At 40.7% G+C, this 12,406-nt stretch overlaps 1 protein-coding gene across 3 annotated transcripts in view; it reads right to left on the bottom strand.

The window, feature by feature from the left end:
• The window catches only part of LOC129829262 (ATP-citrate synthase-like), a 115,520-nt gene extending 103,605 nt beyond the window's left edge, over nucleotides 1–11,915 (bottom strand). The window contains exons 1-3 of one of the 3 annotated variants that reach the window (XM_055890969.1): nucleotides 11,753–11,915; nucleotides 9,251–9,430; nucleotides 2,400–2,522 (exon numbers count right to left, since the gene is read on the bottom strand). In XM_055890969.1, coding sequence (XP_055746944.1) covers nucleotides 2,400–2,522; nucleotides 9,251–9,409 — 282 coding nt within the window. In that variant the 5' untranslated portion in view covers nucleotides 9,410–9,430; nucleotides 11,753–11,915. Of the gene's footprint in view, nucleotides 1–2,399; nucleotides 2,523–9,250; nucleotides 9,431–11,399; nucleotides 11,587–11,752 lie in introns of those variants that run through there. The other 2 variants (XM_055890971.1, XM_055890970.1) reach the window with 2 other exon arrangements.
• Nucleotides 11,916–12,406: the final 491 nt, after the last annotated feature.

Below are 12,406 nucleotides of genomic sequence, written 5' to 3'. Positions count from 1 at the left end.
AGTAAAATAGATTAATTCACCATTTAGTTTAGTACTATTATGTGGCAAAGGGATATAAAGATGTCTGAGGAAATGGTATTTTCACATTATGGAGCACTGTGGAAAAGCAACATAATCAATGGTGGAAAATAATGATTCTGCAAAAATGCTCCATTCTGCTGAAAAGCTGGCCCTAGAAAAAAGAAGTGCAGTAAACTGGAAAAGAGCATTGTACCTGTGATAGAAAAATGACATACTTACCTGATTTGTTTGATATTAATAGTAAACGATTATATATTTAATGAAGAGTAAGACTGGCCTGCTAAGGCTGAGTTTATGGTGACCCCTCTAGCTTCCTGCAGCTAGTCTGGGCGTCAAGGAAATGGGTTTTACTAGAGGGTGATAAAACGTGACAGCCACATTCCATTCTATGATCAGCGGTCCACTGAGGGAGATGTATTCCATGGACAGGATGTGGGGTGTGTGTAACCCGAGAGAGAGACAGCCTGCAAGAGTTTAGAACAATGCCTCATTGTCTCATCTTTCTGGGAAACTTAGCTTGGAGGAGTAAAATAGGTTTGGTATATTTTTAGGTTTGGTATATAAAGACTCGGTATTCTCTGTATGATTCAAGCACTCGGTCCGACAGTCAAGACAGTTGGATTGACGGCGTCATTACTGCAGAAATGACCAAGTCTCTCTCAGTACTGAATTTCCACGACAGACCTAATAAGGTTGTTTTGGCCGTACTAGCCTCCTGACATTGGCATTACATACCCTCTGACTCCTTGCATCAGGGGTTCTAAACATAACTCGGAGCCCTCCGGTCCTGGCAGTGGAGACAGATGGCAACCTAAGCTCCCTGTGTTTGCACGCTGTATGCTCATGAACAAGTACTGCCTGGCACATGGTGAACATGCCGCAGATGACAAACCAGGATCGTATTTATTAGTGCACACCGTAAGACAGGGTTCCCCAACTGGTGGTCCACAGGTGATTGTATTTGGCCCACCCAAGTTTTTTAATTGTTGGACAGGCTGTAAAAACACCAGCAAATCAGCTCCAAGTGATTTTAATTTTGGAAATTTGTTCCAAAATATTCCCACGCATAATAGAGCGTTGTGTGATCGTATACAAATGTAAGCGAAATAAAAAAGTATTATGTTTTAGTCAAACATATCCGTTTGGGCTTCTTGGGGTCAATTTGCAGTCTACAAATGATTTGTAATTATATTCCGGCCCCCTGACCAACAGTTCAAGAAAATAAAAAAAAGTTACCGGGCCGCAGCTGAACCAAGTAGAACATCGCTGCCACAGGAAAACAGTTTAATTCCAAGAGAATACGACTCGGGTCTCTAAAACCTGGTCTCCCAAAATTGCTCCCTCCAAGATAAATCAGTCAGGCTCATTGTAAGGACTTTGAAAGTCTTGTGCCTCTGCTTTCTTCTTTAGGTTAGGAGAGGAAGGCCTGTGGTCTGGACTCTGTGGACAAAGTCTGTAGACCACAGTTGACCACAGTTTGACAATAGGGTAGTCAGGATATGAAGCACACAAGGAATATGGGCAGAGGACAACTAATGAGAGACTGACTAAGGGGTCTGAAACTACAGTGTATGAGGGCCTCTAACTAAGAGGCATATTTCATAACTTGTGGTTGAGCTGTGATGAGCAGTGTGTTGTGGATTAGCAGCCCCTGAGATGGGCACCTGTCTGCATGCCACACATTCACTGCATTAACAAGCCCAGAGCTGCACACTGTTGGGGCAGGGGAACCTGCCAATGAGCAGAGGGCATTGTTCCCTCAAGCACCGCCATCTCACTACTACCTCTGATAGACAGCTAGATAAGAAAGGAAGGCCTAGTTCCATTCCTGTTTGGAGATCTGAACGAACAGGAAGGAAACAAAATGGAGATGATGGCTCCATGCCAGGTTAGGACTTCCTGGAAAACAGTGGCAAGTGTTATTGAGTAGCCCATCCTGGCTAAATATAAAGACAGGCTACACTAAGCACTACAATGGCTAGGCCTATAGATTGAAGTCAAATTGCTTTTGAAAAATCTGGAAACATCAAAGCTGTACACTAGGTGTACAAAAACTCCTCAGCTGTAACTTTCTAACTCCTGCAGCAAGCACCCACTTCCACCAGTGTCAAATTGGCTGCAGCTAATTGGATTCAGGACAAGGGAAAAAAAGAGGGAACATGGCAGCAGAGTTTCTGTTTATGAAGTTGAGGGAGGAGTAGGATGAAGTTGCTCTTACATGCTAATCCGGGGTCAGTTTGGTTAAGGTTAGGATCGAGGAAGGGAAGCTGATCCTAGCTCTAACTAGGGGAAACTTCACACTGGATCATGAATGCAGGCACACAGAAAGAGAAAGAGCAAGAAGAGAGAAAAACACAGTGAGCTGCCAATCAACTCACGGTGGTCTCCCTCATGAGGCGGGGCTTGAGCCACTCCTGGACGCCCACCAGGTCCAGGTCAACACCCACCAGGCCCAGCTTCCCTCTGCACTTGATCAGCTGGTCTGGCTTCACAACCAATCGCTGTAGGGGGAATGGACAACACCAACGTTAGCATGACAACAGCACACAGGTGAATCGTTTCACTGTATTGCGCCTGGACTTCTACCATTAACCCGGTGATTGTAAAAATATTGGTTGTGTAATAGGGTTGTCATGAAACCATTATCGGAATGGTCAAAAGTATAATGGCAAGCAAACAAAACTAAGCCAAAATCATTTGAGGAAAACAGCACTCGATAGTTGAAGATGCCCTGTTTCTAGCCAATTTCGCAGGATTTTTTCTTTCTTACACTATTTGCGCAGAACATTTCTTGTACCTACAGCCTAGAATAACTTTGGGATATTAGATTGGCATTCACTCACCAGAAATTCGACTTCCCTGACCTGGATCCTTTGTTTGAACTTTGAGGCAGTTCTATTCATCCCGGGGGCTGCACCAAAACGCTAATGCGCGAGAAGAGTTAAAAGTGGGGCCCTAGTCAGACTCAGATGGCGTGCATACCATCCACCGCTTCAGAGTATATTGCTCACTAACGTTCAGTCCCTTCACAATAATGTAGACGAGCTCAGGGCGAGGACCTCCTTCCAGAGAGACATCAGGGACTGTAATATAATCAGTTTTACGGAATCAACGCTCTCTCCGGATATATTGCCCCAGTCCATCGCGGGACAGGAAAGACATTTCCAGAAAAAGGAAAAGCTGAAGGGTTTTTTATTTCATGACAAATAACACATTGTGCTATTGTTGTAACGTACAGGCACTCAAGTCACTTTGGTCTCCCAATCTGGATTACCTGCATTACCTCACAATACAATGTTCTTCGGTCATCGTCACTGCCATGTATATTCTGAGGAAATCTGAAGGAAAACACTACCGAATATCTATCAACATCTGAACCACTGCATTTACCCATGGGGCCCTAGTCAGACGGACGTGTACAAACAGACCAGCTAGGACCAGTCTCAAAGTCAACAGTGAAGAGGCGACTCTGGGATGCTGGCCTTCTGGGCAGAGTTGCAAAGAAAAAGCCATATCTCAGACTGGCCAATAAAAAGAAAAGATTAAGATGGGCAAAAGAACATAGACACTGGACAGAGGAACTCCGCCTAGAAGGCCAGCATCCCGGAGTCGCCTCTTCACTGTTGACATTGAGACTGGTGTTTTGCGGGTACTATTTAATGAAGCTGCCAGTTGAGGACTTAAGACATCCGTTTCTCAAACTAGACACTAAATGTACTTGTCCTCTTGCTCAGTTGTGCACCGCGGCCTCCCACTCCTCTTTCTATTCCGGTTAGAGCCAGAATCCATTAACGCCAAGTTAACGGAATTCATTGCCCTTGACAATCAACCGTTCTCTGTCGTGGGTGATGATGGCTTTCACAGTTGGTCAAGCACCGGTACACACTAACGTTACAAAGTGCGCTATTGCTCAGATGTTGCCCTACCGGAGTTACACAGTAATAGCGACACTGCTATTAGCTTCACGACATACTACGGAAAGCCGTTTGGGTCTTTGGGTGTCAAAAAAGATGCACGTCAAATAACACTATTTGACGCATTAAATAACATAGTTCTATTATAGAATGTTGTGTGTTCTGAATTTGCACGTGCAAGCCAAGCGCCACCACTATCAGTAGCACTGTCAAAGCTGTAAAAAAAAAAAGCCGATACCGATTAATCAGCCGATTTTTATAAATGTATTTATTTGTAATAGTGACAATTACAACAATACTGAATGAACACTTATTTTAACTTAATATAATACATCACTAAAATCAATTTAGCCTCAAAAAATGAAACATGTTCAATTTGGTTTAAATGATGCAAAAACAAAGTGTTGGAGAAGAAAGTAAAAGTACAATGTGTGCCATGTAAAAAAGCTAACGTTTAAGTTCCTTGCTCAGAACATGAGAACATATGAAAGCTGGTGGTTCCTTTTAACATGAGTCTTTAATATTCCCAGGTAAGAAGTTTTAGGTTGAGGTTATTTTAGGACTATTTCTCTCTATACCATTTGTATTTCACATACCTTTCTTACAGGCACTTTAGTATTGCCAGTGTAACAGTATAGCTTCCGTCCCTCTCCTTGCTCCTACCTGGGCTCGAACCAGGAACACATCGACAACAGCCACACTCGAAGCATCGTTAACCATCGCTCCACAAAAGCTTGCAGAGCAACTACTCCAAGTCTCAGAGCGAGTGACGTTTGAAACGCTATTAGCGCGCACCCCGCTAACTAGCTAGCCATGTCACATCGGTTACACCAGCCTAATCTCGGGAGTTGATAGGCTTGAAGTCATAAACAGCTCAATGCTTGAAGCATTGCGAAGAGCTGCTGGCAAACGCACGAAAGTGCTATTTGAATGAATGCTTACGAGCCTGCTGCTGCCTAACACCGCTCAGTTAGACTGCTCTATCAAATATCAAATCATAGACTTAATTATAACATAATAACACACAGAAATACGAGCCTTAGGTCATTAATATGGTCAAATCTGGAAACTATCATTTCGAAAATAAAACGTTTATTCTTTCAGTGAAATACGGAACCCTTCCGTATTTTATCTAACGGGTGGCATCCATAAGTCTAAATATTCCTGTTACATTGCACAACCTTCAATATTATGTCAAATTCTGGCAAATTAGTTCCCAACGAGCCAGGCGGCCCAAACTGTTGCATATACCCTGACTCTGCATGCAATGAACGCAAGTGACACAATTTCCCTAGTTTAATATTGCCTGCTAACATGAATTTCTTTTAACTAAATATGCAGGTTTAAAAATGATATACTTCTGTGTATTGATTTTAAGAAAGGCATTGATGTTTATTGTTAGGTACATTCGTGCAACGATTATGCTTTTTTGGCAAATGCGCTTTTGTTAAATCATCCCCCGTTTGGCAAAGCTGGCTGTCTTTGTTAGGAAGAAATAGTCTTCACACAGTTCGCAACGAGCCAGGCAGCCCAAACGGCTGCATATACCCTGACTCTGTTGCACAGAACACAAGAGAAGTGACAATTTCCCTAGTTAACGGGATCGATATGACAACAGCCAGTCGAAGTGCAGGGCGCCAAATTCAAAAAACAGAAATCTCATAATTAAAATTCCTCAGACATTCATGTGTCTTATATCATTTTAAAGGTAATCTTGTTGTTAATCCCACCAAAGTGTTCGATTTCAAATAGGCTTTTCAGCAAAACCACTACAAACGATTATGTTAGGTCACCACAAAACCACAATAACCACAGCCATTTTTTCCAGCTAAAGATAGCTTTCACAAAATCCAGAAGAGATAAAATTAATCACTCACCTTCGATTATTTTCATCAGATGACACTCATAGGACTTCATGTTACACAATACATGCATGTTTTGTTTGATTAAGTTCATATTTATATCAACAAATCTGAGTTTACATTGAGGCGTTAGATTCACTAGTTGCAAAAACATCAAGTGACTTTGCATAGCCACATCGTTTCAACAGAAATACTCAACATAAATATAAATGATAATACAAGTAATACACAAAGAATTATAGATATACCTCTCCTTAACGCAACCGCTGTGTCAGATTTCAAAAAAACTTTACGGAAATATAAACCATGCAATAATCTGAGACGGAGCTCAGATGATTAGCCAAATTAGCCAGCATGTTGGACTCAACAGAAACCAGAAAATACATGATAAATGTTTCCTTACCTTTGATGAATTCATCAGAATGCAGTCCTAGGAATCCCAGGTCCACAATAAATGCTTGATTTGTTCGTTCATGTCCGTTATTTATGTCAAATTAGCTACTTTCAAATTGTTTACCAAATACCCTAACCAGTCTCAAAGCGCGACCACTATAACGTGACGAAATGTCCAAACGTTCCGTTACAGTCAGTAGAAACATGTCAAACGATGTACTGAATCAATCTTTAGAATGTTGTTAACATACATCTTGAATAACGTTCCAACCGGAGAATTAAATCGACTTCAATTGAGAGAAGGAACGGAGCTCACTCTCACGTGAACGCGCCAGTTCAATGCGTGGGTACCTCATGGAAGTGATTACTCATTCCTGTCTCCTTCGAATCCCCTTCAAATTAGAGTCATCAGACTAAGTTCTCTTGACTGTTGACATCTAGTGGCAGCCATAGGAAGTGATAACCCATCCATATCTCTCTTTATATTCAATAAGACCTTGGTTGAAAATATGGCACCCCCAGAAAAAATCCAAACAGCAAGTGGAACTTCTCAGGTTTTTGCCTGCCATATGAGTTCTGTTAATCTCACAGAAAAAGTTTTAGACACTTTAGAGTGTTTTCTATCCAATACTAATAATAATATGCATATATTAGCAACTGAGACTGAGGAGCTGGCCGTTTACAATGGGCACCTTTCATCCAAGCTACTCAATACTGCCCCTTCAGCCATAAGCAGTTAAGACATTCATGTTAGCAGGCAATATTAACTAAATATGCAGGTTTAAAAATATATACTTGTGTAATGATTTTAAGAAAGGCATTGATGTTTATGGTTAGGTTGATGCAAAAACATTGATGCAAAAACAGTTCTTGTTCACGAATGCGCTTGTTAAATCACCCGTTTGGCAAAGTAGGCTATGATTCAATGATAAATGAACAGGCACCACATTGATTATATGCAACGCAGGACAAGCTAGATAAGCTAGTAATATCAACCATGTGTAGTTAACTTGTGATTATGTTAAGATTGATAGTTTTTTATAAGATACGTTTAATGCTAGCTAGCACCTTACAGTGGCTCCTTGCTGCACTCACATAAAAGGTAGTCAGCCTGCCACGCAGTCTCCTCGTGGAGTGCAATGTAATCGGCCATTCCGATTAATCGGTCGACCTCTCGTAAAAACTGCAGTCATTTTCACTTTTCTTAGCAATGATTTAGGAATCCTTGTAAGTATTGTTGTTCGCCTATTGAAATTGAACTTCAGTTCATGAAAATAAATAGCTAGCCAGCTACTTAACCCTGTTGCCCAAAGCTAACGTTATAAGCATCCAGCTAGCTTTATCTGGCTAGTGAAGCTAGACCTGACCAGGCTGTGTGTTGTGAAGCTAGCCACAATAAGGATTAGACAAAATAGTGGAATTTCAATCTCCCTTCAAAATAAAAGTACCTATTTGAAAGTGATGCAGAAGGTTACAATTGGTGGAATAATGCCAGATTTAGACTAGATAATATTAAACAAGGTTGGAATGTGAAGCAATGAAATGGGGTAACAGTATACTCAATACACAATCATTTTTTCCCAGCGTCCTCAGTTATCCGACTCCAAAACATCCACGCAGTATTGTTATTTTATCGGGAATAGTGTTCAATACACATAGGTTGACAATACATGTGCTTCAAATCACAGTTGTTTCAGAGTCACGCAATAAGAGCTACGATGCTAATGTTCTCTGGGTGTCACTGAGTAGACCGATACCCCATGTCATTGATCCACAATACATAGGTAAGGATGTACAGTGAAATAAATATACCCCCAATGTAATTCTAAAGTCTAATACATTACATTCAGTGTGATTAACAGATTTGACAAATTATCAAGTGATTGTCTTTTGTTGATTTTATATAACATTCCAACCTCGTTTAGCATGATTTATTAAATTATGGCATAGTTCTACTATTTGTATTCAATTGCATCACCATTAATGACATACTTTTATTTTGAAGGCTAACCGCATAGTCCACTGTTGTGGCTAATCCTTATTGTCGCTAGCGTCACATAGATGGGTCAGACCACCAATAATAAAATAAGAACTGTCTTATAAATTAGGGTTATTTTAGATGACACCTAGCTATATAGTTAGCTAGCTAGCTAACTATAGCTACTGAAACAGATGTCGTTTTGCTATGTTTTTGGGGAAGAACATTGTTTGCAAACATGAGCTAGCTAGCTTTTTTTGACCAGCACTGTAGGTGAGCGAGACAACTTTACCAGCATCATTACATACGCATTGATAGATCGTTGTGACATATGAAATACGAGTGTTAGTGTAATCAATGTGTAATAACTACGTAAAAAATGTATGAACGCTTTAAAATATTGTGTGACGTGCAGTCATATCCAGGTCCTGATTGGTCAACAAGCTTAATTGACGTGTATCTTTTTTGACATGCAAAGACCCAAACGACGTTCCATAGAAATCCTGGTTCAGAATGAAACGACTGAACACCGAAACAACACAGCAAGTGAGTGAAAGAAATAGGTTTTGATTATGTTTTACTGGTAATGGGGACATACGTAAATGCCAACAAAATAACTTTTTTGTCAGTGTGGTGTGTGTGTGTGTGTGTGTATAACCTTTATTTAACTAGACAAGTCAGTTAATAACAAATTCTTATTTACAATGACGGCCTACCCCGGCCAAACCCGGACGATGCTGGGCCAATTATGCGACACACTATGGAACTCCCAATCACGGACAGATGTGATATAGCCTGGATTCGAACCACAGACTGTAGTGACGCCTCTTGCACCGAGATGCAGTGCCTTAGACCGCTGCGTCCATGTGTGTGTTTTAACTATTTAACTGTACTATAATGCTTAAAAGGCAGCTAATTTTTTTTATATTGGTATCGTTTTTTTGGGCAAGGAAAATATTGGACATCGGTATCGGCCAAAAATGTCATATAAGTGCATCACTACCTAGCACTGTGATTATTTGTCCATGTACAAGAAGGTGAGAAGAATGTCCTTGCTGGAGGACAATACTATTTTATTGTACCTCAGTGAGCAGCCATGGGTGGTCCTGCGTCAAGTGGTCCCAGTCCGTCTCCGACGTGACATTGGCATAGCGGAAGCGGTTCTGCACGGCCGCCGAGGTGCAGATGTGCTTGTAGAGGAACTCCTTCCCCGTCTGCTCTGAGATGGCTTTGGCCGACATGGCGAATCACTGGCTCACTATCTAGTAGAGGGAAGAGGAGAAGTCAGAAGAGTTTCGGGGGCAGTTAGTAGGCTAAGAGTAGTAGGCTAAATTATTATAGGATGCAGAGAGACTACCATTTTGTTTCTTAATCTAATAAATGTGTTCATCTGAACCTCATCTGACCACAAGTGAAAACACTCCATTTGAATTTAAAGATAGAGCTGTATGAGGATGACAGAGTGTGTCATGAGAATAGTGAACAGCCTGCGGAATATACAATCCAATATATTGTACTGTTCAATTTCTCCTGATCCTGACCGCAAAGGGATTTCTGTACTAATGACAATTAATGCCAAGAAAGTTTTATCCTTATGTTTTTTCCTTTTAGGTCTACTGGTAAATAACACACGTAAACCTTTTTGCTAAATCTGCCCCAGTTGTGTTTCAATCAAAGGAAAAACAGACAACCAGCTGGACTGTGACCCTTTAGAACAGGTTTGATGTTCTTCTGTCTTATGTATTATGATGTAACCACCCAACTGGTCTGTTTGGAATCTTGATTGGTTAAATTAAGTTGATGGCATGTTAAACCAGGGTGTTTGGGCTGACTTTGGGACAAAAGATTAGCTTGCAGAGACGACAGCTCTTCAGGAACATGGAGTCCTAAAATACAACTATGTCAAACCCACTAATCAATGTGTGGGAACGGCACACTCCAAGGACACCACAGGTTGCCTTCAGGAAATAGGCAAAACCACCAAACACTTGAAAACAGCCAAAATGCCACTACACTGAATGGTTGATAGCTGACAATACTAGTTTCTGGTAGGTCTGGTCAGTCCGAGGCTTTGCAGAACCTGAGAATCAATGGCTTGGTAATTTAGCCTACGTTGTTCAATTCTGATTGTTATCAACACATTAGTCTGGGATAACAGAATGCGTACCATGTCAATGTTTATAGGGACAGAATAGATTTGGAGCAGCTTCTAGTCTCTGCACTTACTGATTTGTTCATTAGAAATGGATGTTGGATGTCCGAACGGACGTTAGTATTCGATTGAGTGAGTGTTCATTTTTGGAAAAAGATGTATTGTATGCCTATTTCGACAATGAAAAATCTTAGTTATAAATTAAATTACACTGAACAAAAATATATATTTAAAAAAACATTCAAAATATTTTACTGAGTTACAGTTCAGGAAATCAGTCAATTGAAATAATTTAAATCAGGCCCTAATCTATGGAATGTGAATCACAATTTTTTGGGGCGTACCTCCGACAGCATTGTGCGTACCCCAGTTTGGGAATACCTGTTTAGTGTACATCATGAAACGTTGAGTCACATAAAACCTATTTTTAAAAACTCTTATAAAGTTGGTTTTGTAGCATCAACCTTGACTGATATTTAACTGTCTGTTTCATATCTGCAAAATAGTTAAAACGCTGTCAGTTCACCTTTAATATATCAAATAATTTTCATTGTACTGCTAAATTTATTTGTGCGCATATATTCTTCAACTGGGGCGTAAACATGCTCCTTGTACAAAACTTCGGTGTAGAGCCCTACTTTATTTCAGACTGTAAACAGAAAGCTTTTATCACTCACTAACTAACTAACTAGGTAACAAAGAACAAACAAAAGTTAGTTACAAAGACGCACAACACTTCAACTCTTCACAACACTTAATTCCACACCCTCTTGTCTTGGACAAATTAAATACATGATAGTGTTTAGCAGTAGGTAACAGCATTGAGCCTGGAACATCCTCCTGGGTTGGTGATTGAGTGCAGATTACAAAACTACCTCCAGTAGAAATGATAGAAAAATATTTAGTATCACATGCTAGCTTGTAGCTAGATACCTAGCCAGTGAGCTACTCAGTCCTGGTTTGGGGTGGGTAAACGCTTTAGCTAAACAGGCACGGTAAAGATGAATTTGCTGGTTGCTTGCTAGCTGGCTAAATTAGCTAGCTAACGGTAACGTTAGAGTCCTGCAGGACAAACTCACCAGCACGTTGTTTACAATTTAGTCGCTGCTGAACTAACTCCAGCTAGCTACAGTAGTTAGCTAACTTGGAAGTAGGGAAAGACTGATTTGACACCGCCAGATGGTTTCCACTAGCTTCTATATACACAAAGTCAGAGTCGAATGCCACAAAGTCAAAATTACTAATTTAATGTTAGGCTTAAAGTTAAAATTGTGGTTAGTTTAAAATAAAATATGAGGATTGTAGAAATGGGCGGGGTTTATGACTTTATAGTGACGACTCCGCCAGACGTTCCTAGCATCATGCGCGCATAGCTCTCTAGGTACATTTCGATGTCGCTAGACATGGAGAGTCAGAAAAGACAGAATCATACCTTATGCGAATGCTACGTCCTAGGGATGTATAAATGATGTCCTGTTTGCTACGAGCTCGTTTACAACAAATACAGCCGTCTTCTCTTGCTACCTTACTCTCGTTTTTGTCGCCCCATAATCTGCCGATACGATTACGACCTCTTCGGCTGTTCCATTGGCTCAACCATAACCACGTGGTGATATTCCTCCTAACCTTCACACTACCATTGGGCAAGGTTTCTTATTCTTTAAGTTTTATTGGCGAATCGCAACCAACAGACATCTGGATACACCGCCACCTACTGTACTGGAGTGTGAGGCCGGTCACAACCTATCTACACCACTATATTCTCTTACTTAACCCTGAATTTCTAATAAAATAAAACAATTCCCCACAAACCTAGACTGTAAACTCTCCTTCCAGACTCACATCAAACATCTCCAATCCAAAGTTAAATCTAGAATTGGCTTCCTATTCCGCAACAAAGCATCTTTCACTCATGCTGCCAAACATACCCTTGTAAAACTGACCATCCTACCAATCCTCGACTTCGGTGATGACATTTACAAAATAGCCTCCAATACTCTACTCAATAAATTGGATGCAGTCTATCACAGTGCCATCCGTTTTGTCACCAAAGCCCCATATGCTACCCACCACTGCGACCTGTATG

Source organism: Salvelinus fontinalis, chromosome 30 (assembly GCF_029448725.1).
Source record: "Salvelinus fontinalis isolate EN_2023a chromosome 30, ASM2944872v1, whole genome shotgun sequence".
Taxonomy (NCBI): Eukaryota; Metazoa; Chordata; class Actinopteri; order Salmoniformes; family Salmonidae; genus Salvelinus; species Salvelinus fontinalis.
The sequence above is the reverse complement of the archived record's forward strand: the minus strand, read 5'-3'. Positions and strand labels throughout refer to the sequence as shown.